This window comes from Pan troglodytes, chromosome 9 (genome assembly GCF_028858775.2).
Source record: "Pan troglodytes isolate AG18354 chromosome 9, NHGRI_mPanTro3-v2.0_pri, whole genome shotgun sequence".
Lineage (NCBI taxonomy): Eukaryota > Metazoa > Chordata > Mammalia > Primates > Hominidae > Pan > Pan troglodytes.
In genome coordinates this window covers 115935844-115962752 of record NC_072407.2, presented here as the reverse complement: position 1 = coordinate 115962752, position 26909 = coordinate 115935844, and the positions used below count along the sequence as shown (strand labels likewise).

At 48.3% G+C, this 26909-nt stretch overlaps 1 protein-coding gene across 4 annotated transcripts; it reads right to left on the bottom strand.

Annotated features, from left to right (window-relative positions):
• Positions 1–896: 896 nt before the first annotated feature.
• HTR3A (5-hydroxytryptamine receptor 3A) lies at positions 897–26576 on the bottom strand. Of its 4 annotated transcripts, XM_063784537.1 has the most exons (11): positions 26451–26560; positions 21733–21866; positions 21441–21558; positions 13307–13454; positions 11951–11995; positions 9913–10022; positions 7917–8086; positions 5032–5192; positions 4480–4690; positions 4162–4383; positions 900–1745 (listed from the first exon to the last, which is right to left on the bottom strand). In XM_063784537.1, the coding sequence occupies exons 2-11, from the start codon at positions 21803–21805 to the stop codon at positions 1447–1449; spliced, it is 1557 nt and encodes a 518-aa protein (XP_063640607.1). In that variant the 5' UTR covers positions 21806–21866; positions 26451–26560; the 3' UTR covers positions 900–1446. The 4 variants fall into 4 exon arrangements, with proteins under 4 accessions (XP_054518691.1, XP_001149570.1, XP_009422486.1 ...); XM_054662716.2 differs by lacking the exon at positions 21441–21558 and having other exon boundaries at positions 897–1745; positions 13307–13458; positions 26451–26576; XM_001149570.5 differs by lacking the exons at positions 21441–21558; positions 21733–21866; positions 26451–26560 and adding an exon at positions 15836–16120 and having other exon boundaries at positions 897–1745; positions 13307–13458.
• Between the last annotated feature and the right edge of the window lie 333 nt (positions 26577–26909).

Here is a 26909-nt window from a genome sequence, read left to right as displayed (position 1 = left end):
CCCCCTCTTTTCTCTCCATTGCTAAGTGTTCATGGTCCTGACCCTCATACCTTAAATCCCACCTCCTAGTGTTTCTTCTTCATAACAGCTACTTAAAGTACAAAGAGTAACTTACATAACTGCAAACCCACCATTTAATTTAAATTAAAAAACTAATATGACTGAGAATCCCTGTATACCCCTCCTTAGTCTCATCCTCCACTCCTTTTCCAGATCCCTAATATCATGAAGTTGGTGTTTATCTTTCCTGTGCAAATGCTTTTCAACCTATTTGTCATCTCCCAGTTTCCTGGGCCTAGAGGCACCAATCTCTTCTTCTTCTTCTTTTTTTTTTTTTTTTAACAGAGTCTAGTTCTGTCACATAGGATGGAATGCAATGGTACGATCTCAGCTCACTGCAACCTCTGCCTCCCAGCTTCAAATGATTCTCCTGCCTCAGCCTCCCAATCAGTTGGGATTACAGGCATGCACCACCATGCCTGGCTAATTTTTGTATTTTTGGCTTTCTTTTTGTAGAGGAGGGTTTCACCATGTTGGCCAGGCTGGTCTCGAACTCCTGACCTCCAGTGATCCGCCTGTCTCGACCTCCCAAAGTGTTGGGATTAACTAACTGTAAATCTCTTCTTCTAACCATCCAACCTCTTCCCAAAGCTGCTGACAAATGGTTAAGAAGAGAGTCTGGGGGGAGCGGGGAGGGATAGCATTAGGAGATATACCTAATGCTAAATGACGAGTTAATGGGTGCAGCATACCAGCATGGCCCATGTATACATATATAACAAACCTGCATGTCGTGCACATGTACCCTAAAACTTAAAGTATAATAATAATAAAATTTAAAAAAAAAGAAACAAGCAAAATGTATAAATACAAAAAAAGAAAAAAAAAGAAGAGAGTTTAGGGTTTCACTGCATTTTATTCTTCCCACTCCCATCATCTGATGGGGGATGAGTGTTCAGGGAAGCTGCCACAAGTGAGGTGAAGAAAAAAAAGACACTAGGGGTTAGAGAAGCCTCATACAGAGTTATCAGGCCTGTGTAGTAGAGAGTTGGTTTTGCCTTCAACCTAAAAGCAAAGTTGTGAAAGAGGAGCAGAATTCCAAAGTCCCTTATTCAGGGGAGGGTCAATGGGGAAAAGTCCACAAATAGAGTGGACTTAGGGAGTGCCCGAGTTTCTCCTGATCTAAGAGAGCATGTTTTAAAGCCATGGTGAGCTGCTGGGGGTAGGACAAGGGTGTAAGGGCCTTAAACACCCAGTTTTTGGTGGAAGGGTTCAGACCTTGGCTTGTGATTGCTGAGATGAATTGGCATTGGAAACAGGGCATGGGACTTTGTCTGTGTCTTGAAAATGTCCCTGGCATTCCCTGGGTCCTGAGGGGCCTAAGCAGAAATCCTTTGTCCCCACCTAACCAGGACTGTACCCCCTCCTCCACTGGGCTGTACCCACTTAAGCGTACTGCCAGATGGACCAGAGGATAACCAGGGTGATGCTGTAGGCCAGCACCGCCAGCAGGTAAATGTGGAATAGCAGCTTGTCCAGCACGGAGCCCACGCGCAGCCAGTCTCGGGCCACCTCTCGGATCTCATCCCGCTTTTCCAGGAATTGCCGGATGGAGGACAGCTCCTGCAGCAGCCCACACACCGCCAGTGAGGCCTCCCGAGGTGGTGGGGGAGGGCTACATCTGTCCCTCGGGCTCTTCTCGAAGTCCTGGGGTCCTCCCATGTGGCTGCAGTGGTTTCCCATGGCTGGAAGAAGGGCAGGGCATTGGCAAGAGAGGGAGACCCCGGGTGGTGACCTGAACATGGTCCCTTATGCTTCTATAGCCTGTAAATTTTTGTTGGGAATAACTTTTTTTTCTCACTCTGTCACCCAGGCTGGAGGGCAGTGGTGTGATCTAAGCTCACTGCAACCTCCGCCTCCCGAGTTCAAGCAATTCTCCTGCCTCAACCTCCCAAGTAGCTGGGATTACAGGCACGTGCCACTACATCTGGCTAATTTTTTTTTTTTTTTCAATAGAAACTGGATTTCACCACGTTGGCCAGGCTGGTCTTGAACTCTTGACCTCAAGTGATCCGCCTACTTTGGCCTCCCGTGGTGCTGGGATTACAGGTGTGAGCCACCGTGGCTGGCCAGGAACGACTTTAGACATAAAAAGTATAAAGAGTAACTTACATACCTGCAAATCCACCATCCAATTTAAATTGAAAAACCAGTATGACTGAGGATCCTCGTATACCCCTCCTTACACACATTCTCCACCCCTCTTCCAGATCATTAATATCACGAAGTATCCTTCCTATACATTGCTTTTCAACCTATGGGCTTTCCTCAGCAATCTGATACACATTATTTCATTTGAGCCTCACAATAGCCTCACAAAAGAGGCAGAGTAGGCGTGATTACTATTCTGTTTGTTTGTTTGTTTGTTGTTTGTTTGTTTGGAGACCAAGTCTCACTCTCTCACCCAGGCTAGAGTGCAGTGGTGCAATCTCAGCTCACTGCAACCTCTGCCTCCCGAGTTCAAGCGATTCTCTTTCCTCAGCCTCCTGAGTAGCTGGGATTACAGGCGTGTGCCACCACACCCAGCTAATTTTTGTAATTTTAGTAGAGACGGGGTTTCACCATGTTAGTCAGGCTGGTCTCGAACTCCTGACCTCGTGATCCACCACCCGCCTTGGCCTCCCAAAGTGCTGGGATTACAGGCGTGAGCCACTGTGCCCAGCCAACTATTCCAACCATATAAAAAATGGTGAAGCTGAGAGAGGTTAGGTGACTAGCCTGTGGTCACATACTTGGAGGATCATTTAATGATGAGACCACCAAGGCTCAGGTATCTGGACTCCCAATCCACTGCTACTTCTGCTCCATTTTGTTGCCTCAGAGGGGCAGCAGGCTGGAGGGTGCTGCTCTCATGTCCATGACTGCAGGTCATGGACCAGGAAATACACCTACAGAAGTGGCTTCCTTCACCAAGGCAAATTAGGCAGTAGGCTGGCAAACTAGTTCACTAGCTCTTGATGAGATGGCCTTAGATGAGCCAAAAATCTCATGTAAAAGGCCTGGCCCTAGTCAGGAGGAAGGACAAAGGGGAGTGGAGTGGAGAGGATTGGTTAGAAAGAGAAGCTTAGAGTCAGATGGGCCTGGGTTCTACCAATTCCTGGCTCTGTGATTTAGGACAAGCAAATTCTCTATAGCTCTGCTTCCTTAATGGAAAAATGAGAATGAGAATCCTCTTGGGTTGTCATGAGTATTACATGTGATCATGTAGACAAAGTGCTTTGCACACGCCTGGCACAAAATGTTCAGTGAGTAAACCAACCAACTAACCACCACCAACTACAACAAATGGTAGCTATAACAATTCCTCAGGAGGTATGAACTCCACATTTAATGTCTCTCTGCCTCATAGGTGTTTGAAATTCTAAGGAACCTGGTCTTTGGGCTGTGTATTTGTTGTTTTTAATTTTTATTTTTGAGACAGGGTCTTACTCTATCTCCAGGTGGGATGCAGTGATGTGAACACAGCTCCCTGCAGCCTCAACCTCCTGGGCTCAAGTGATCCACTTCAGCCTCCTGAAGTAGCTAGGACCACAGGAGTGCATGACCATGCCCAGCCAACTTAAAAAAAAAAAATTAGTAGAGATGAGGTCTCACTATGTTGGCCAGGCTGGTCTCGAACTCCTGGGCTCAAGCGATCCTCCCACCTCGGCCTCCCAAAGTGCTGGGATTGTAGGCATGAGCCACCATGCCCTGCTTTGGGCTGTTTAGAATAAGAGTTTTAGAAACCCCAGTGGCAGTATTTAACCGTGTGAGGCAGGGAGACCAATAATTGCCTAAGGGGCATCCGTTTGACTTGGCCAATGGGTCCATCCTAGAGAGAGGCCATTCTCAGCCCAGAGGACTCAGCTCCTGACATGCTCAGCCTCTGGGATTCATACCCTCTCTGTCAACACCCAAGGTGATGAGAGGTTGTGTAAGTGAAGAAAGGGTCTGGACTGACACCTTTGGCTGAAGGCTGCCCCCCCCCTCCCAGTAAGGCAGGGCATGGGATGCCATGTGCAGTACAGCACCTCCTTGGCAGGCCACGCCCTCCAGAGACTTTCCACAACATCCAAGCCAGAAGCAGCCCCTCTGTATGGACTCTTCCCTTCTGTTTCTCACCTGAGCAGTCATCAGTCTTGGTGGCTTGGGAGGTGGCTGGGGGCCTCTGGGAAGTTGACTGCTCCCTCAGGCAAAGTAGCCAGGCGATTCTCTCCAGAACCAGGTGACGCAGCCAAGCAGGCACGGGCTGCTGCAGGTCTTGCTTGTGCACCAGCCGCACAATGAAGATGGTCTCGGCCAAACTTATCACCAGCAGAGCCATGCACACCACAAAGTAGACACCTGTGCAGCCCAGAGCAGAGGCAAGAGACACATGCAGGAGGTGGGAGGGGGCGGGTTTCTCACCAGACTGAGCTCTGCTGCCAGGAGGGGCCTTACTAATGAGAGGAGTGCCGATGGCAGTGGCCGGCAGCGTGTCAGAAACGATGATCAGGAAGACCGAGTAGCCCAGGAGGAGTGTGATCTTGAAAGAGACCCTCTCGCCACTGTTAGGGGGCAGGTAGAAGCCCACGATGTCCATGACCATGAGGAAGATGCTGGGAAGCAGCAGGCTGACCACATAGAAGAGGGGCCGCCGGCGGATGACCACCTGGGACCAGAGAAGAGCTTGTGGGAAGCCTGGGGCAGACAGGCTCTGCTCCCAGGAACCACCCCACAAGCTGAGACTCCTTGTTTTATGGGACTTCCGCCTGGATTGCTCAGAGAAGAAAACAGACAGACCCCCATACCCTGCCTCTCAATCCAGGTTTATGGCTGTTTAGAATAAGTAAGGGACATTCATGGAGTTTCTCCATCTACTTCACTGAAGTTCCAGATGTGTGCAACCCTGGGGTTGGAAAAAGGCTATAGAAGTTCTCCCAGTATGCCTCCTTAAGTCTACCTGGGTGTGAAGCTTTATTCACCATTTTACCCACATTCACTCCCACTCACATAGAACTTCATTTCTGCATAGTAGTTACTGCTTTCCATGCTGAACTCCCGAAAGTAGGGCAGCACCCCCAGCAACTCCCACTCTCCCTGGTTCATGAAGACACTCCTGTCGGATTTCACCTTTTCTGGCAAGCGCCACAAAGAGATGTTGATGTCCTGGACTGAGAGAGAATAAAGCAAGCCAGCTTTGGAATCTAGTACCCAGAGCCTGCTGGACCCTGTGATGATGGGACACAGGTGGGCAGCAATTAAGCGGAGCTGATATCCGATGGCCCAACCTCAACCTCAGCACATCACCTTCAGCCTCAGTGTCCTCAGCTATAAAATAAGGTACTCACCATACCTATCTCACAGGGCCACACTGAGGGCAGATGAAGTCCTAAATGAAAATGCACGGTGCAAAGAACTGTGCAAACCATTCATTAGAAAGCGCTCTCTCTCCTCCACACACACACACACAAACACACACACACACACACACACACCCCTTCCAAACAGCTTTCTAGCTTTCCCTGTTAGAATTGCCCGTTGCAACAATGAACAAAAGTCAACATTCTTCACCTTTGCCTTGATGGAACTGCCTGTCTTTAAAAGTGAATTAAGAAAATAAGCAAAATCCTCACTTATAGATTGTAATTCCACTTCTCAAGATCTGCAGCAGAGACATATGTACCAGGAAGGACAGAAGTATCTATTGCAGCAAAATATTGGAAAATACTGAAATATCCATCAATCAGAAAATGCTTAATAAGCTAGGATGCAACCAAAATCATTAGATGTTTGCATTTGTGGTAGTGGTGAGCACAGCTGCCTTCCAAAATCATGAGCTATTTTATAGCAGCTAAAATTTTTGAGGAAGACCTAAATGTGCATGAACTCGGAAAAATGTCCAAGACCTAATGGGTAAAAAGAATCAAGTAGTAGTATATAATAATATATATACTGATATATTCATCTAAAATACGAACTCATAAAGCAATTTCCATGTACTTTCCATAGATGTGTATGTGTGTATGTAAATGTGTAGAGAAGGATTTGGAAAAATATACTGTGCTAGATGAAGTTTCTACTGATAAAAGTGGTTAACTCTTGTTGTTGGTGAAGTTTGGGATTGAGGGTAGAAGTCAAAGCAGACGTTAGCCTTATCTGTAGTTCTGGTTTTGGTCAAGAGAGTCATGCATCACTGTTATAACTTAAGTTTAAGGTAATGAATACATCAGAACAGAAGCGGGGGATGACTTTTTTTTTTCTTTTTTGAGACGGAGTCTCAGTCTGTCACCCAGGCTGGAGTGCAGTGGTGCAACCTCGGCTCACTGCAACCTCCACCCTCCGAGTTGAAGTGATTCTCCTGCCTCAGTCTCTGGAGTAGCTGGGATTACAGGCGCCTGCCACTGCACCCAGCTAATTTTTTGTATTTTTAATAGAGACGGGGTTTCACCATGTTGGCCAGGATGGTCTCAATCTCATGACCTCGTGATCCACCCGCCTACGCCTCCCAAAGTGCTGGGATTACAGGCGTGAGCCACCGCGCCTGGCCTGGGGGATGCCTTCTTGCAACAGGGTGATGTGCACTTCACCAGCCCTCTAGCAAGCCCTTAGCTAGCATTCATTTGCTCGGTAACATTTGCTGAGACCCTTCCTCTGTGCCAGGCCCTGTGCTGGGGATCTAAAGGTGGGCGAGAAATCATGTCCCTGCCCTTTCCAAGTTTTTTTACTTTTTATTTTTATAGGATCTCATTATGTTGCTCAGACTGGCCTCAAACTCCTGGGCTGAAGCAATCCTCCTGCCTTGGCCTCCCAAAGTGCTGGGACTGCATTTGTGAGCCACTGCACCCTCCCCTTTCTAAGTTTATATCTAGGAGAGAAGGACACATTGAATAAGTACTTACAAGGGTGACAGAGGTGGGGAGAGGACCAGGATGCTATAAATTGGGCAACAGGGATGGCCTAGTCTAGGGGATGAGAGGGTAAACTGAGGAGCTGAAACTTATGCTGCCATCAGAAGGGTGAGTAGAGGGGTTGGCCAGGCTAGGTGTGGTTGGCGGGAGCAGGTGTGGGGCAGGTTGGGAGAGGAAGGAAAGGGCCAGGTAGCATAGGAGAGGAAACAACATGTGATAAAGGGAAAGAACATGAGGGTTTGGGGCTAGAAAGGAAGGCAGCTGGGCGGGAGCAGAGCTCAGGGGAGCAGATGAGCCTGGAGCAGCGGACTGTGGCAGTCAGCTCAAGAGGGTGGACTGTGTTCCAGGGTATCTGGGATCCCATTGAGGGGTTTTAAGTGACACGGTCAGATTTGCATTTTACTAAAATCTCACTGGCTTCTGTGAGAATCACGAAGTTAGGGGGACACGAATGCATGGGGAAACCAGCTAGGAGGCTAAAGCAGAAACCTAGGCAGGAGACAAGGGTGGCTTGCATGGGGGTGAAGGGAAATAAATGGATCTGAGAGATGCTTAGTGCCAGATCCTGTTGGAGATATTGGAAAAAAAAATTGTCCCTTACTGAGCGTCTTGCAGTCAGTTCACACCCTCATTGAATACTGATATATTAATGTAAAATAAGAACTCATAAAGCAATTTCCATGTACTTTTCATAGATGTGTATGTGTGTATATATATGCACACATGAATGTGTGAATATAAATGTGTAGAGAAGGATCTGGAAAAATATACTGTACTATATGAAGTTTCTACTGATAAAAGTGTTTAACTCTTACTGTTGGGGCAGCAAGAGCAGCAGATCTACCTCATGCAGAGGATGAGGAAGCAGAGGCCCAGGGCATTAGTAGGCTGGATATGTGAGAAGGCGCCCTGGGGAGCACTCCTTGTTCAGGTGTCCCTGGGGTCCCCCAACCTCCACTCCTGCCCTGGCGAAGCCCACATACTCACTGGTGTGCAGCCAACTGGTGAAGGTCAGCGAGCAGTTCTGGACATCGAAGGGGAAGTTGTAGATGTCGAGGCTACAGGCAGTCACCACCTGAAGGGGCTTGTAGTTCTGAACTTCGCCTTGATGCTGAATATACACGTACGGAATATTTGGAGACTTCCCCACATCCACACTGGCGGGGGAAAAGGGGTTAGTTTGGGAGCTCAAGAGGCAGGGCAAGCTCTGGGGGCCTGAAGATCTTGGAACAACTGGGTAGGGAATGAAGTTCGGGGAGGGTATAGGCAGCCGGACAACCTGGATGTTTTGCCTGGCCTCGGTTTTTCCAACCTTCCTATCTTAGGCTTCCTGACCTGCCGTTGTCAAGGCTACTTTTCAAGCAGTCATGGGCATTTCTCCTTTATTCCCCTGGCTCCTGGCCACACAAGGCAGGGAGGAAAACCCATGGACCCAAAAGCCATGGACAGTAGGGAGCGTGCCCAGTGGCCCCAACCCGTCACTGCCCCGGGCTGGGCAAAGCTTGGCTCCCAGGATCGCCAGTACTGTGGGACCAGGCAGGCTTGGTGAAAGAGCAGGATCTTGTGTTCCATCCTGACTCTGGCTTCTCTTTGCTTCCCACCCCTGGAAGTCCTTTGAAATGAAAATAATCATCTCTGGATGAAAAGGAGCTAGAGAAATGGATAAGAATTGGGGAAAGCCAGAAAAGCCCCACAAGACCTCATTCCACTCTCTCAGCTGATGTCAAAGTGGTAGGCCCTCTTGAGTGACCACTGTGGCATGGAGTGGGCTGAGCCCAGTGTGCTAAGCCCTCAGCCTTCTGTGAGTTCATGCTGAGAGATGAGAAGTCAAGACTAAGGCCACTTCACTGTTGAAACTGGAGAACCAGCAGAAACTGGGATTTCCCAGAGCCCTCCAGCCTGAGCTATATAGAGGATGGTGTGTGGTCCAGGTCAACTACCTCCCTTGGAAAAATGTCAGTGGCACCCCCTGGAGTTGGACAATGCTGTGGGTATGGGGTGGAGGATGGCTGATCCCACCTGTCACCTTCCCTTTTCCTCCGTCTCCCCAGCCATCTTCCCTGCCCTTGAATTCTGAAACCCAGTTGGTGGGCCCTGAATGAACCTGTAGGATGGGGAGAAGGAATGTTGTCTGGGGCCAAATGGGACCGTGTTTGGCTGCCAGGAATAAAGCCTGGTGCGACCCACTTCGTATTGGAGAAGCAATCTGTGGCCTGTCAGGTAGATGTGTGACTTGGGAAGTCTGAGCATGTCCCCCAGCTCCAAATGTCCTTTGCAGGCCAGAAGTGGCAGCCATTATCAGTGCTCCAATTTTTTTTTTTTTTTTTTTTTTTTTGGAGACAGAGTCTTGCTGTGTCGCCCAGGCTGGAGTGTAATGGTGTGATCTCGGCTCACCACAACCTCCACCTCCCAGGTTCAAGCAATTCTCCTGCTTCAGCTGCCCGAGTAGCTGGGATTACAGGTGCTCGCCACCACGCCCGGCTAATTTTTGTATTTTTAGTAGAGATGGGGTTTCACCATGTTGGCCAGGCTAGTCTTGAACTCCTGACCTCTGGTGATCTACCCACCTTGGCCTCCAAAGTGCTGGGATTACAGGTGTGAGACACTGAGTCCGGCCAAGTGCTCCATTTTTTTTTTTAAGAAACATTTACTGTCTCCTTTATAAGTGCAGCTGTCCCATTAGGTTATTATAACTCAGTGTTAATTCATTCACTGGTTTCTTTCCCTGTGGCAGGGGCCGTTGGACTACGAAGTATGGAATTTCAACATCAAGCACCGAAAAGAGGGAGTTTTCAAAAAGAAAAGAACAGAAAAAGGTCGGGGGGGAAGAAAAAGGGAATTTGGACTCACACCAGCTTTATCTACAGTCTGCAATTCCTGGTGGGACATCTCAAATGCAACAGTGACAATCTTGTCTCTCTGTCCCCGGGCTTCTCCAGCCCCTAAGCCACCCAGCCACCTCACAACGGATAATGGTACTCACAACTCATTGATGAGAATGTCCGGGACCCAGATGCTGTCTGTGGGGATGGACAACTTGGTGATGTTGTCAAAGTCCTCAGGGTTCCACTGGAGAAACTCATCAGTCCAGTGCTAGGGGAGGAGCAGGGATGGTCACGGGCAGCTCCCTCCATCTCCAGTGAGGGTTGCCTGCAACTCAGGCAGACTTCACCCTCAGTGCCCAGGCAACAGGTGGGCATCTTCCTGGGAGAAGCAGGTGTCAGTGGCACCCAATTCCCTCAGCAGTAACTGAGAGTCCCCCCACCTCTTCATTCACACTCTGCCTCCACACATAACAACTCGGCTAGATGTAGCCTTGCCCCAGGAAGGAAGTCAGTCATTTCGAATGCTGTGAGTTCCCCCTCCGCCAGCTGAGAATCTCAGACAAATAACTTCTTAGATCTTGGCCTCAACATATTTATATGGAGATCATAACATCTACTTCACAGGGTGGAGACGGCTGTTGTTAAGTTTTGATTAATGTATTCTCCATTTTCAGGCCAGGATGGCCAGTCTAAAATGTAAATTCGATCATGTCACTCCCTTGCTTAAAATCCTTCAGGGGTGCCCCATTGCCTTTAGGATAAAGTTAAACTTCACGGCCAACACAGGCTGATATAATCTGACCTCTGCTATCCCTCTAGCCTCATGTTTTGGCCATGCCTCTTTGTGACTTCTACACTGCAGCCGTATGCAATGAAACACTCCTGGAACCTCCATGTCTCTGCATATCCTGCTCCCTCTCCCCTATCTTCTTTACCAAGGTACATTTTCCTCAGCCTTCTGGGCTTAGCCAAGGCATCTGTCTGTTCCCTTCTCCAGGACATTGTCCATGACACCCACATCCCAGGCTGGGTGACATGCATCTCCTCTGTGCTCCCATAGTTAGCACCTTGTCCTTGCCACGTTGGAGTGTCTGTCTTGTTGCATTTCAGTTGTCAGTACCTGTATCTGATCTGTGAGCTCATGGTGGGCAGGGCCTCGATCTAGTTCGTGTCTCTAATTCCAGTCTCTTAGCACAGTTCCTGGTGCATGTAGACTGTCATTCCCTCACTGCTGATGCAAGCAACTGGGGCAGACAAGTGGCCCTAGAGCTCCAGAGGTGAGAGCTCAGATGGATGTCCTGGAAAAGGAGCTCCAGGCTGCCTGTACTTGTTTGGGTCCCTTCCCTTTGGACACTGCAGTAAGGGATCCCTCTGTGAGGCAGGGACAGAGCAGCATCTCAGGGATCAGCATTCTAGCTTCTTCCTCTACCCCACGCCCTGTCCCATGCCTGGTGGTGGTGATGGATGTGCCATGAGCCATGGGGAGGGATAACAGAGACCCACTTATGCCAAGCATGTCCCCAGAGCCTCTTGGGCATGACCTCTGTGAGCTGTCCTCATGCTTCTGCCTCCGTGTGTTCAGCCACTTTAGTTTCTCCTCTGCTCTGACTTCTCCCCAACAACCCCAGGGGCTTCCAGAGCAGGACCCTTGGATAGTGACCTCCACTCTTTTCCTACCCCACCCCAGCTCGAAGCCAGAATTCCTGTCAAGCCTCAGACATATCCACACACCAGGGGCTGACCCAGGCCCATCAGAAGCTAAAAGAGTGGGGAAATGGACGAGGATGTGAGGACTAAGTGGATGGAACGAACCGTCCTGTTTCAATCACCCAATTTGGTTGCTGTCCAATTTGGCTAAATAGAAGGAAGAATGGTCTAGCAAACAGAGCTGGCTGAGAGTGAAGGGGCTGGCTCATGAGTTCCTTTCAATAGAGGCTGGGACAAGCCATAGTTTGGGGTGCTTTGAAGAACTTCAGAAGCCAGAGGGGGTTTGGAGGGTTTCTCCTCCACTATCTTTAAGCCTACTTTCACTCTCAGACCTGAGATGAGGAGATTCCACACTCCTGGATCTCAGGCTGAGGGTGCCCCTCAGCCTCTCCCCTCACCTTCCCTCGCCAAGGCCACTGAAACTCCCGAACTCCCGACTCCTTCCCAGGAGGATGGGTAACGGGGGCAGGGAGGGGCGGGTCTGCTCACCTGCCGGTACCAGATGTAGGTGGTCAGCACCTGATTCTTCTCATCCTGGGAAAGGAAAGGGAGCTTGAACAAGTAACCCTGTGGACTGGAGGGCCACCCTGCACATTCCAGCCCCTAAAGGAGGGGCTTCCATGTGTTCCTATTGCTTTGGGAAGTGAAAGTGAAGAGCAGGGGCCGGGGTGGGGAAAGTAGATAGACTGGAGCTCCCTGGCCAGAGAGGAAAAGTTAGTTGTTCACTACAGCATACCCAGAAAGAAGTAAAAATGATTCTTTTTTTATTTATTTTGAGACAGAGTCTTGCTTGCTCTGTTGCCCAGGCTGGAGTGCAGTGGCACAATCTCAGCTCATTGCAACCTCCACCTCCCAGGTTCCAGCGATTCTCATACCTCAGCCTCCTGAGTTGCTGGGACTACAGGTGTGTGCCACCATGCCCGACTAATTTTTGCATTTTTAGTAGAAATGCAGTTGCTATGTTGTCCAGGCTGGTCTTGAACTCCTGGCCTCAAGTGGTCTGCCCACCTCGGCCTCCCAAAGTGCTGGGATTACAGGTGTGAGCCACCGTGCTCTGCCAACAGTGATTTATGTTTCAACTTCTAATATACATATAATGCCGGGAGCAGTGTCTTACGTCTGTAACCCCAGCAATTTGGGAAGCTTAGGCAGGTGGATGGCTTGAGGCCAGGTGTTCGAGACCTGCCTGGCCAACATGGAAAAACCCTGTCTCTACTAAAAATACAAAAATTAGTCAGGCGGGCTGACTAATTTTGGTAGAGTAATTTTACTAGACTAAAATTAGTAGCCACTGTGAAGTTGGGTCCTGCCTACCTGACCCCAACACAGAGCCACTGCATCTCTGCAATTGCCTCCTTGTTTATCTCTGCACAATGTCTGACCACCTCTTCCGAGCAGTGCACCCCACCCTACTGTGGTAGTTGATGAAGGAATTGAGGAATAATTGATCTGTTGGCTGATTCTTCAACAATCATTTAGTGACACCTGCCAGGTACCAGGGATGTGTGTAAGGCACTGGGGGCATAGAGATGCATGGGACAGTCTTAATCCTCATACAGCTGACATAGAGAGATGGTTATCATTATGCAGTGTATGAAGAACCACATGTGGGAAGTGACCCCCTCACTGTATGGGTGTGGGAGCAGCAGCCACAAGGTGACCCCAGGTTTCTGGTTTGGGCAGCTGTGCAGATGATGCTACAATCCATCCTGAGCTGTGGTGCCAGACCGTAGGTCCTATGGGTTCTCAAATGCCTACCAAGCTGCATAGGGGGTGACTTGTCTCACATGGCCTTCTCCCACACCCAAAAGGTCTGCCTGTGTGCAGCTCGGGGCTGAGCCTCACCACGTTGAGGATGGCATAGACAATGACGTCAATGGATATGGTGGTTGGCTTCCTCCAGTCCCTCACGGGGCGCACACCCTTCCTGTAGTTGGTCAAAAGGTAATCCGACAGCCTCAGCAGAGCGGGCCTGGTGGTGTTTCGGCTCCTCCTGGCTGGGAAGAAGAACAGTTCAAAGTAGACACCAGCCCCCCAAGACTTCCCCCGGTTCTCTTGTCCTGGTTTGTAAGCTGTTAAAAGAGATGTATCCCCACCATCCCCACCTCACAAAATTCTAAACACAGACTGACATTCTCACCACTAGAGCATTTTGTCTGCAGAGATTTCTACCATAATTCAAATGTATTACCTTGTAGAAAGGACCTATGCATTCATTGACAGGAAAGCAGAGATCTGGCTTGGAAGAGCAAGTGGCACAAGACAGCTGAGATTCAAATCAGGTTGAGGGCTAAGAAGGTTGGAGAGTAGGTGGCCCATGGGGCCTAAGCGAGGGCCTCTGGGGAGCAACAAGGAAGCTGGCTCTCAGGGTGTGATACTAAAAGCAAGAGGGTTGCCAGAAAGCATGACCCCAAGTGCACAATTTCTAAGCCCAAGGGTCTGCATCAGGGTTTTCCTCAGCCAAGGTCAAACCTCAGCATCTGCACACAACATCTCCTTTTTGAGTATGAAACAGGTAAAGAAAGAAAGAAGTGTGGGCATCTGGTGAAAACTGACATTTCCTTTACATCCTGCAAAAGCCACCCCAAGAGGATCCTCGCACCCTGCCCCAGGCACACACAAGCTATGGGTGGAGGGCTGGCCCAGTCCACCTCCTAGGGTTGCTGTATGGGCAAACATGATGGGCTTAGAAAGATGGTTGTGGCGAGGTGTGGAGGGAGTGAGAAGAAATCAAACGACTTCCGGGGTAGGTGGCCTATGGGGACAAACCAGTAATGAGACAGCCCAGCTCCTGGACCCTGGTCCTGTTCTATGAAGATTTCATGCACAGCTCAGTTTTCACACTGGAAGCAGCAGGAGCACTTCCAGAAGGGTGGCCTGACATGCAAAAGTGAAAATTCATGGGACGGTGAAGGGAGTACAACCTAGAGGGCCAGCATACGGGCAGCAAAGGGGAGATGGAGCTGGCAGGTAGCCAGGGTCTTTCACTAACCAGGTGCGGGCAGGCCTGGCTTTTGCTAAAAAAGACTGTGTCTTCTCTCATCTAGTGTGCAACCTGTACAACAAATCACTCCTGCAGATTCCCCCTCCTTTCACCCCCTTTTCCCTGATAAGCTACTGGCTTCCCTCAGAAGGACAGAGAAGAGCAGAGAGAACACACACACACACACACACACACACACACACACACACAAACTATTTTTTTAAGTGTCTCCTTTGGAATAACATCAATGAACATATTCTTCATTTAATTTTAGAACAGTCCACCAGAGTGACTATTTGCACACAAGGATCCCCAAGCCTCAGAATGGTGAGCACCATGCTCTGCAAGTGGAGGAACTGAGATTCAAACGCAGATCCGTGTTCGTCTTTACTACACCAGCAAGAGCCTGGGTCCTATTGACTGGGATCCTGACCAGCTTGGAGAGCACTGAACTCATCCCAGCAGGCCCAGGGCAAAGGACCATTGCTGGGAGGGACAGAGTTTCTTCTCAGTCAAGGAAGCCCTCGACCACAGTCATCACTTACAGCTTGCGTTTGCTTAACCCACAGAGCACTCCCAAACGACCGCTCCCGGGAGGAAGGACATCTTACCCAGAGCTCTTCACGTCTGTCCAACCCCTGGATGGCTTCCTCTAATTGTGCCCCAGTGTGCTCCACCCCAGCTCTGTAGGGAGAGAAACCTCCTAGAGGGGAATGAACATGGTCTGCAGAAAAAGGAAGCTGGTCCCTTTGTGGCTAAAACACCCTACATTCAAGGGAGTCAGGAGAAGACGGGTGTAGGGAATGTGGAGAGAAATTGGGTGTTACTGGAGTTTAGTCTTGGAAAGGAACTTGGGGAACCGCAGGCCCAGAGAACAAACTCATGCAACAAAACCAGTGAAGCTGAGGAAAGATGACTAGACTAGTTCTGGTCCCCACTCTGCTGCTAACAAGCTGTGTGACCTTGAATGAATTATCCGCTCCCCACTCTCTGGGCCACAGCATTCCCATTTATAACAGGCAAGGGTGGACCAAATGAGTTCTAAGGTCCGCTTGCAGCTTTCATTCAAATAGTTTAGGGAAAGGACAAAGAGGAGAGGAGCCCCCTCCTGGTGCCTGTCTTTTTATTTCTGATACGCCAGGCTACTTCTCTGCTCCCTTCTTTGCAAGCTCCGCTCTTGCCCCACCCCAGGACTCAACATTTCTAACTCTCTCTAGCTTAATCATGATGCCTCAAATGCTGTCATGCTCATAGGTGGTAAGATAGCTGACCTTCCTGCAGCTGCACTGTTCCCCACCCTCCTCTCCACAGCCCTCGGAGGACTGAAGCATCCCCTGCCCCACCTCAGCAGATGGTCAGCCAAGTCCTGCTGCCTCCCGAAGTCTGCTTACCTTCTCCCTGTGCCAGGAGTGTGGGGAGGAGCAAGGCGAGCAGCGCCTGCTGGACCCACAGCAGCATAGCGAGCTTTCCACGCATAGGAGTGCCTCCGAGTGCTCAGGGCGAGGCCCACCAAGGGCCAGCTTGCCTGCCCTCTGCCAACCTCATGTCCCAGCCAGCCTGCCTCTCGTGGCCACTGCTCACACCTTCTGAGGCTGCAGCCTCACACTCCCCGGGCCACCAAGGTTGGGGAGCTGCCAAGTTTTCCTGCAATCAGTCCTTCAGCTGGATCATGTTTCAGGCGGGAGGAAAGGGGAGGGGACAGTTGAGAGGGGAGCCCGCCCTAGCTGATGTCATGCTGTGGGAGCTCAGTCCACCCATTCAGCCAGGGGGCTTGGCCATGTTTCCCCAAGGAGTAACTTAGGTGGGGACAGGGGCTGCAGAAGCCCATGAGACAAGGGTGCAGCCTGACCCCTGGGAGGTGCACCACGCTGCTGATTTCATTGATGTCCCTTGGCAAGTATGTTTCTGTGGCACTGGGCTGGGGCAGGATAGGGTGAGTCAGGCAGGAGCAGGAAGACCATTCTCTTACTCCCCAGGGTGACATAACCAAGCAGGTGACTGGGCACCTCTGTAGTTACGGGAAGGGTAACTGGAGTCACCACAGGTCTGCCCTTTTGTCCTCATCTAATTAGTCATACTTAAATAGTAAAATATATATTAAAAATAATAAAATATGTAATAAAAATAAACTTTTACTATACATATTTATTTCATGCATTCTTGCCATACATAATAAATACATATAGTAAAAAAAATAATAATACATGCACTTGGTAGAAAAATATGAAGAAAAATTAAAATCATCTGTAAACTTATGACTCAGAGACAGCCACTGTTAACATTTTGGTATATATTCTTCCATAATTTTCTTCAGTAATGTGTATACAATGAAGTAAATATCACAAACATATAATTTTGTACCCTCTTTTTTTGCCTGATATCATTTCGTAAGCATTTCTTTTCTTTCTTTTTTTCTTTTCTTTCTTTTTTTTTTTTTTGAGACAGAGTCTCGCTCTGTCACCCAGGCTAGAGTGCAGTGGCGCAATCACTGCTCGCTGCAACCCCAACCTCCCCCGTCCGTCTCAGCTGATCCTCCCATCTCAGCCTCTTGAAGAGCTGGGACTACAAATGTAAGCCATGCCTGGCTAATTTTTGTATTTTTGGTAGTCCCCCAAAGGGACTAGAGGCATGAGCAATCACACCTGGCCTCGGAAGCATTTTCAATACCTTCCTCTTAAATGGAAGCGTCTTTCTTGAAAGAAGTGTTTCTTTCTTCATTGCAAGTTAAATAGACAAGTATCTATCCCTCAGGCCTCAGCTGTGTACCCCTAAAGTTGCCTGCAAGAAGAATTACTGTGCATTTTTATTTGAAGGAGTCCTACCCCAGCTCACCATTTGGGTAGATGTCCCCATACCAATCAAGTTAAGTGTCAACAACAAAACATTTTCTTTCTTTTTAATTTATTTTCCACTTGCCTCTAAGTGTGGAATAGGCTAGGAACCCTGCAGTAAGGAGGAATTTTCTGAATTGTAGGTAAGTTAAAAAGAAGAAAGAAAGAAAGAAAGAAAGAAAGAAAGAAAGAAAGAAAGAAAGAAAGAAAGAAAGAAAGAAAGAAAGAAAGAAAGAAACTACCTTGGTCAGGGCAGCATCCTTTTGGTTCTTATTCCTGTGCATTATGAAATCTGCATAAAGCATTATACCATTCACCATTGGGGTCCTTTCCTGTGGCCGTTAGCGGGGTGTGGTTCTGCAACGTGCAGTCAAGTTCAGGGAGCCTGGGCTACTCTTCTCTTAAGTCATGTGCTTCATAACTGCACAATCCAGAAAAACATGGACAATTAGCTCCAAGCATTTCCCTCAGGGGAATGGATACGAGGGCAGTGAATAGAAAGAGGGCCCCAAACTTTTAGAGAATTTATAGAGCCAGACCTCTCCAGAATTCCAGAATGAATGTCCTCAGACCTGAGGTTTGACAGCAGGATAAAGCAAGGCAAGAGAACCAGGCTGCCTCCTAGGCCACCAGGCTGAGGTCTTGAATGGGGCCCAAGCAGAACACTATAGATTCCTAAATGCATCTTCAAGCCCAACAAAGATTCTTTTTTCTTTTTTTTTTTTTGAAACAGGATCTCACTCCATCACCCAGGCTAGAGTGCAGTAGCATGATCATAGCTCACTGCAACCTCAACCTCCCTGGCTTAGGTGATCCCTCTACCTCAGCCTCCCAAGTAGCTGAGACTACAGGGGCATGCTATCATGCCTGGCTAATTTTTGTATTTTTAGTAGAGACAGGGTTTTGCCATGTTGCCCAGGCTGGTCTCAAATTCCTGGGCTCAAGCGATCTGCCCGCCTCGGCCTCCCAAAGTGCTGGGATTACAGGCATGAGCCACTGTGCCTGGCCAACAAAGTATTTAAGCTCCCACTTACGTCTAAGTGGCCATTAGCACTTAGAAATCTGAAAATTTCTAGACGACTTTCTCCTCCTGTTTATGTGCATTATGAAATCTGCATAGAGCATTATGCCATTTGTTGATAGGGTCCCTTCATACAGCCATAAGCTAGGGTTTGGCCTTTAGCAGTAACAAACCCATTTGGGGTTGCCATTATAATCATTTCCTCATTGAAGAGCGAATAGAACTTAACTGCTCCCCTGACACACCCTAACCACTACCACAATGCTCCATTTTGTATTTGGGGTGTTTGTGTATATCCACGAGGGCCTCCCTACCTCTTGCTCCACACCTAGGCTGGTGTGGCCTGGGGCCCATTCCTCCCACAGAGCTGAACCATTTGGAGACAGCTGGGAAGAAGCATTAGAAACTGAACTTGTTCTGAAAGGACAGCACCAAAGCGGGAGGGAATGGAGCACAAAAAAAATGAAAGGTAAAACAATATTTTCACAGTTGTGGGGATCTGGAGAAGGAGAAGAGGGGAGAAGTAAAAAATAAGAGGAACAAGAAGAAAAAGAAGACCAGACAGGGAGAAAGTTAGGAAAGAAACTGAGGAGGAAAAGGAAGATTGGTGGAAAAAGCAAAGAAGAAAGGGAGAAAAAAGAGAGGAAAATGGAAGGAGAAAAGAAAGAGAAGGAGGAGGCGGAGGAAGGATGAAGCAGAAGCAGGAGGTGGCTGAACTATGAAGCCAGGGTGGTCTGGGTGTGGCTCACCCCTCCCCAGTGTAGTACTCTAGAAAGCAGGCTCTCGGCAAGGCGGAGTGGGGTGCCAGCCATGAGCATGTGTTACAACCCCTCCAGAGGTCCTGAGAAATCTAGGAGATCCTGTCCTACCGGTCCCAAGCCTTCATTTCTGCATTGAGCTCCTGGAATCCTCTGGGACTGTCCAATTGTGTTAGGAAGGAAAGAGGATGCCCTCTGCACAGTGCGTGCATTAGAGAATTAGCTCCTTAGGTAACAGGATTAGAGGGAGCCGGGCAGGCCATGGCCTCGGATGGAGATGTATTGCCTGTGTGCCTTTCTGATGGAGCGGCAATCAAGTTTCCCCTGAAGAAATGTCCTATTAATGGATTTGATGGCACAACAGACAGGGGGAAGCTGGAGCCGTGTGGCCAGTGGCGGGGTGTAAATTGCCTCAGATGAAACTGTGGAGTCACTTTTGCCCCTTTTAAATAAGATAAGAATTAGTGCGAGGCCTTGATGAACTCGCCTTGGCCGGTGGGGATGAGGGAAAAGCAGAGCCTGGGCTAATTTGATTCGTGAGCTCTGCCTGCAGACGGCCAGGCTCCTCCCAAGGAATAGAGGCAGACACACAGATGGCAGCGATCCAGTCTGGGTAATGAAAAGCTCCGAGACTGCAGGACCCACAGGCCTGAGCCTTCCTTCCCCTTGTGTCCAGCGGCTCTAGCACTGCAGAGAGAAGGATGTGATCACATGTGGGCCTCAACTTCCCATCTATCGCTGGATGCCGTTGCCCCTTGTCCTACCCCTGATTGCTTTTCTTGCTCCCATTTTCCAGGTTAAAACACAGAGCCCAGAGAACCTCCATGACATGCGTTAATTCCCACAGCTAATTTCAGACGGAACTGAGATCTTCCAGACTCTTGGCTCCAGCCTTTTCTATTACAGCTGTGTTTCCCATCTTCTGCAGTAAAATTTTACTAGTCTGTAAAACTTTTACCACCAAAGAGCCTGACCTTTTAAAACCTATAAATGTACCAAAACTCTTTGACCCTTAGTAACATCTGGCCACACTAGGGACCCACCTGCTAGAAAAGGGCTGGGGGAGGCTTAAGGTTTGTTATCACAGTGCTAAAGGGAAGATTTGCCTTCCTCTTCCCTTATCGCCCCTTTGGTTGGGCACCCATGGTTGGCACTTGCTCATACAGTGTCCCTGCAGAGCTTACCTCTCTCTGTGCTAGGGGTCAGATAAGGAGCACCTTTCCTACTAACCAGTTCCAGAGACTTGACCCATCCTGGTATGGAGGCTGGAAGATTCAGCGGCTGTCTACTCATGGAGGGGGTGGAAGCCAGCAGGATGGCAAAATGCCTGATTCAAGTTTCCCAGTTCACCTGCCTGAAGAGGCAGCAGTGGGCATGATAGGAAGGAGAGAGGCACAGCAGTGTCTTCAACAGACATAGAAGAGCACCTTCCTTCCTGGTCTTCTTTGCCCTGCTGTCCTATCATGTATGACTCAGAGCTTTCCTCCACCAAGGCCCTGGGTCCTTGGAATGGCCCTGTTCTGTACCACTCCACCAACAGTAGCCCTCATTCATCGAGCATATACTATGTGCCCAGCACTGTGCTCAGCTCTTTATCTTATTTAATCTTTATTTCCTATGAAGAAGATATTGTTATTACTCCCATATTGCAGATGAAGAAATTGAGATAAAGTGGCCAGGCACAGTGGCTCACACCTGTAATCCCAGCACTTTGGGAGGCCAAGGCGGGTGGATCACTTGAGCCCAGGAATTGAGACCAACCTGGGCAACATGGTGAGACCTCTACAAAAACTAGAAAAATTAGCCCAGCATGGTGGCGCATGCCTACAGTCCCAGCTACACAGGAGGTTGAGGTGGGAGGAGCACCTGAGCCTAGGGAGTTTGAGGCTGCAGTGAGCTGTCTGCAGCCCTCCTCATGGTAGGGAAGAGATGCTAGAGTTTTGGGAGTGTATTATTATTATGTTGGGTCTGAGGGCATGGGGTTTGGCTTCATCTGAAAGGTGTGGTTATTTTTTGTCTCCTGTCCCCATCATCTAGAAGAGGGGAAGAGGTCTCTTCTAGATCTCCAACCGGACAGGTTGGAAATTTTAAAGTAGTGACGCAGTGAAGCTTTTCATTCTCGATTTTGACCTCAAAAGGTCAGATGAATGGGAGGTTGCTCCTATTGGTTGGGTGTGTGTATTGCCATCTTCTACACGGTTACAGGCAAGGAACAGAAATTATGAAACCTGGCTGGGTGTGGTGGCTCACATCTGTAATCCCAGCACTTTCGAAGGCCAAGGCGGTGGATCATTTGAGGTCAGGAGTTTGAGACAAGCCTGGGCAACATGGTGAAACGCTGTCTTTACTAAAAATACAAAAATTAGTGAGGTGTGGTGGTGCTCACCTATAATCCCAGGTACTCAGTAGGCTGAGGCATAAGAAGTGCTTGAACCCTAGAGGCCAAGGTTGTAGTAAGCTGAGATCACGCCACTGCACTCCAGCCTGGGTGACAGAGTGAAACCCTGTCTCAAAAAAAAAAAAAAAGGAAGAAGAAGGAGGAATTAAAAAACCCAAATGGGCCTCTGAAGTGGCACTGTACTTTTGGGACTCTATAAAGCTATTTCAGGAAAATTGCACAGGTCTAAAAGAACTGAAACCCCTGGGTGTTACAAGTTCATAGTTCAATCTTCACATACCCCTTTTGCTTACTGCCCCTGTCTCTTCCGTTAATGTATTCATACTGGAATTTCCAATCTTCATGCTCCACATTGAGTGAAAGAGAAGGAAGGGGTCTTTGTTCCTGGTTAGGCCAGCGTGGTGGCAGCAACACCTGTATGAGAGAGAGAAGCACCAGAGTAAGCTGAGACCCAAAGAACTTCATGGTGCTCCTTGGTTCTTGCTCTGTCTGCCTGGAGATCTTCCTGGTGCTAAACTCTGCAGATTCGGGGACTTACGCTCATAAGGGAGGAGATAATCCTTCATACAAGCCATCAGGGAATGATGGGTATGAGAAATGGCAAAGCAGGCAGGATCCTTCCTTCTTTCTTCCCTTTCACCTCCTTTCTGGCACAGAAGGATGGTCTCACTCCAGTTCTTACAGGTGTTCAAGATGGAAATGTTCTAGCATCTTGAGTATCTCTCCTTCCTAGAAAATGAAACTTTCCCCCTCCTCATTTCCCCAAATTTCCATTAAATTCTAGCTTTTTCAACTACTTGTGGGTGGAAGCTTTTTTCTGTTCCCCAAACAACTCAGACACCTCTAGAGTGCTCTTCAGGGTAGGTCACCCTGGAAATTGTATCTAAAATTAGCAAGCTGGTAGCAAAAGCTAGGCTTTAATGGGGATAGGGATTGGTCATCAGCCTATTGGTCACCCCAGAGCTAGACCTGGGGGCAGAAGGTCATTTGGCTTAGATTTCTCTCTAACTCAAGAGAGTTAATAAACTTAAAGGAGGAAAGGACCAGAGAGGTCATCCTATTCATGGCGAGTAGCCATTTGCCCATCCGGCCACCCTGGAACTGGACCTGGGGCAGAAGGTGGTTGGGTTTAAATTTCCCTCTTACTTGAATTCTAAAGAACTTCAAGAAAAGAAGGGATCGAGAGGCTATCTTATCCATCTTCTTGTTTCTGGGAAAAACAGATGCTTAATGTATTATTAGTATTTTCTCAGAAATTTTCAAAGAGACCTCAAAAATCCCTTGGGGATTCTAAAACAAAGTTTCTTCTAATATCTAACTTTAATTGCACTTGGTACAATTTTGAATCATATCCTTTCATCCTGTGGAAATGAGTCCCATCTCCGATCCATCCTTTTCAGAGTCTGAGAAGGAGTGGAAACATAATGGTCATCCATGAGCTCTTCCAGAGGAAATTAAAAAAAAAAAGAAGCAGAGAATAATCACATTGACCAATCTTTGTATGGCCATGCATGGTTTACAACATGCTTTCAGGCATGTTCTCTCTTACATGAACTCATTCTAACACTCTGAGGCAGGTGACTGTGTTAGTCCATTTGTACTGCTGTAAAGAAATACCTGAGGCTGGTAAATTTATAAAGAAAAGAGGTTTATTTGGCTCATGGTACTGCAAGCTGTATAAAAAGCATGGTGCCAGCATCTGCTTTTGGTAAGGAACTTCAGGAAGCTTCTACTCATGGTGGAAGCAGAGCGGGGAGCAGGCATGTCACATGGCTAGAGAGGGAGCAAGAGAGAGAGGACGAGATGCCAGGCATTTAAGAATAATCAGGTCTTGGCAGGGCGCGGTGGCTCACGCCTGTAATCCCAGCACTTTGGGAGGCCAAGGTGGGTGGATCACAAGGTCAGGAGATCGAGACCATCCTGGCTAACACAGTGAAACCCCATCTCTACTAAAAATACAAAAAATTAGCCAGGAGTGGTGGCGGGCGCCTGTAGTCCCAGCTACTGGGGAGGCTGAGGCAGGAGAATGGCGTGAGCCCAAGAGGCGGAACTTGCAGTGAGCCGAGATCGCACCACTGCACTCCAGCCTGGGCGACAGAGCAAGACTCAGTCTGAAAAAAAATAAATAAATAAAAATAAATAAATAAATCAGGTATTTTGTGAACTAATAGAGCAAGAACTCACTCATTACTATGAGCATGGCCCAAGCCATTCATGAGAGATCTGCCCCCGTGAGCCAAACACCTCCCACTAGGCCCCACCTCTAACACTGTGGATCACATTTCAACATGAGCTTTGTGGAGGACAAATATGCAAACCATATCAGTGACATTACCCTTATTTTATACATGAGGAACTAAAACTCTGAGATATTTACTAACTTGCCCAAGGTCACTCAGCTATGTATGACCAAACCTGGTATAGAACCCTCAGCCAAGCTAAGACAGCACTCCTAAAGATCTGATTCTGTCTTCTGCCTTTTCTACTGAGGAAAAATGTAAACAGGAAGAAAATACAACAATTGTAATGGTTGTTGCCTTTCAGGGTAGAATGTATGTCTGGCAGACGGTAGGGAGAAAGTCATTTTTCACTCTCCACCGTCTTATGCTTTAAATTTTATTTTTAAAAATGAGTGTTTTATTTCAAAAAAAATGAAGTGAGTTTTTAACAAGAAGCAACGGGAAAATGGAATAGAGCCTGGCCCCAGTCCTGGTTCCATTGTGAACTATGTGATCTTGGGCAAACCAACTAAACTGTCTTAATTGCATACTCAATTTCATCAACTATCTAATGGGAATAAAGAAACAATTGCCCTGCCTACTAAATTCACCTATCGAATTCACCAGACTTTTTGGGAATATTATAGTTCAGTAATTATTAATCTGGAATGGGTAAGGCAATATCAACATCACCTGGTTCAAATTATGCATGCCCCTTCTCCCAGATATTCTGATATCCACTCTCTCTTCCCCCTACACAGAAATCATAAAAACCATAATTCACGGTGCTACCGGCTCTCTGGAATCTCTTTATAAGGGCACTAATCACCTCCCAAAGGCCTCACCTCCTAATACCATTACATTGGGGGTTAGGTTTTAACATGTGAATGCTGGGGGTGCACAATCATTCAGTCTATAGCAATAACTGAAGCGTCCAAACTCAACATCAGTTTTCTTTCTTTCTTACTTTCTTTTTTTTTTTTTTTTTTTTGATGGAGTCTCACTCTGTAGCTCAGGCTGGAGTGCTGTGAAGTCGTCTCGGCTCACTGCAACCTCGACCTCCTGGGTTCAAGCGATTCTCCTGTCTCAGCCTCTTGAGTAGCTGGGATAACAGGCACATGCCACCACGCCAGGCTAATTTTTGTATTTTTAGTAGAGAAGGGGTTTCACCATGTTGACCACGCATGGTCTCGAACTCCTGGCCTCAAGTGATCTGCCCGCCTCAGTTTCCCAAAGTGCTGGGATTACAGTCATGAACCCCCGCGCCCAGCTCCAACCTCAGTTTTCTCATGTCTAAATTGGGCATAGGCCGGGCACGGTAGCTCACGCCTGTAATCCCAGCACTTTGGGAGACAGAGGCAGGAGGATTGCTTGAGCCCAGGAGTTCAAGACCAGCCTGGTCAACATGGCAAGACCTCACCTCTATGAAGAAAAAAATTAGCCAGGCATGGTGGCATGCACCTGTAATTCCAGCTACACAAGAGGCTGAAGCAGGAGAATCACTTGAGCCCAAGAGTTCGAAGCTGTAGTGAGCTATGGTAGCACCACTGCACTCTAGCCTGCATGACAGAGCAAGACCCTGCCTCAAATAAATGAATGAACGAGTGAATGAATGAATGAATAAATAAGTAAATAAATAAATGGGGCATGGCCATATTTATCCTCATACGTTGCTGTGAAGATTAAATGAGTTGTTGTAGATAAAGTACTCAGCATATGTAGCATATACTCAGCAAACTATGAAATTATATAACCCGTAACAAACCATATGTCCCTTTTATTTACAAATAGAAGAGATTGAGAGGATTAATAAATAAATGAATAGGTCATGAACAGTCTAAAAGAGTTAAATACAGCAATATAACATAAGAGGGATTATTCTGAGCAGCCTGTCTCCGAGGCCTGAGGGCAGATCCTGGAGAGAGGATTGGAAAGCAATAGCTCAAGTGTGACCCAAGTGACCATCAACTTCCTCAAAGATCAACTTCTCAGTGAGACCTTCTCCATCCACCACCGTATTTTATAGATGAAATTATACCCCCTAATACTCTCTAGAGTCCTTCTCCATAGCACTTGTCAACATCTAACATACCACATATATGTATTGGGTATTTTTCTGGCTTATTATCTCTCTCTGCCCCTGCCTCCACTAGAATGTAAGCTCTACAAGGCAGATATTTTTATATAATTTGTTGGTTCCAATCTCAGAACCTGGAAGAGTGTCTGTTACATAGTAGATGCTCAACAAATATTTGTTGAATGAATGAGTGGCGTTAGCAGATAAATAGGGGGATCTGGCAAAATACACCTGTGCTCTGGGGCTCTCCCTGCTCCCTCAGAGGCCAGTCAACTGAGGGGGAAGGATGCCACCAGCCCTGGAGCTGGAATCCTTGGCTGCCTCCTCTATTTCTGGGAATGCGCTCAGCAGACAGTCCTTGTCCCACTGCTGCCTGGACTCTGGTCTGCTGCTGTCTCGAGCAGTGAAACACAATGGAACTCACTGGCCATGGGGAACATTTGGGCCGCCAAGCTGCCATTACCTAGAGAAAGGAAATGCTCTGGGACACAGAGCCTGTAGTCCGGAATGAGTAGACAGAGAGATGAGACAATGAGGAGAGGGCAGGCGTGGGAGAAAGGGTGGAGGCAGTGAGGTGCCACATCCCTGTTCCTCTGAGGGGACACCTCACCTTATGAGAATTCTGCCCACACTACCCTGTGGAGAGGCAAGACCCACTGAGGAGGTCACGTCGCCCTCCTGCCCCGGGGCCACTGTTGTTACCGGGGGTCCTTGCTCCCAGAGCTCCCAAGATGGTGGCGGGCGCTTCCAAAGTGGCGGCGGGCTGCTTCCAAGATGGTGGCAAGCCTCGTGTTCTCTGACCTGGGGTTCTTGGCCTCACGGATTCCAAGGAATGGAACCTTGGGCCCTGCAGTGAGTGTTATAGCTCTATTAGAAGCCGTGGGTCACAGAAGAGAACCGTGGAACCCAGTGACTAGTGTTCAGCTCCATTAGGACGAACCTGGGCACTTAGCCATGCGGGAACAAAGGCAAGCCTTTAGCCCAATCAGGAGTGGCAATGGGGGCCTCACTGGATCAGGAGCACAGCAGACAACCTGCTGGATCCAGAAGGATGGAAGTCAGCGGCAGGTCTGCAACGGCGGCAAACAGCAGTGGGGGATGGAAAGCGAAAGATCAGCTCGAGTGGTAACCAACACGGACCAGAAGAGAGTGTCGTTGCAA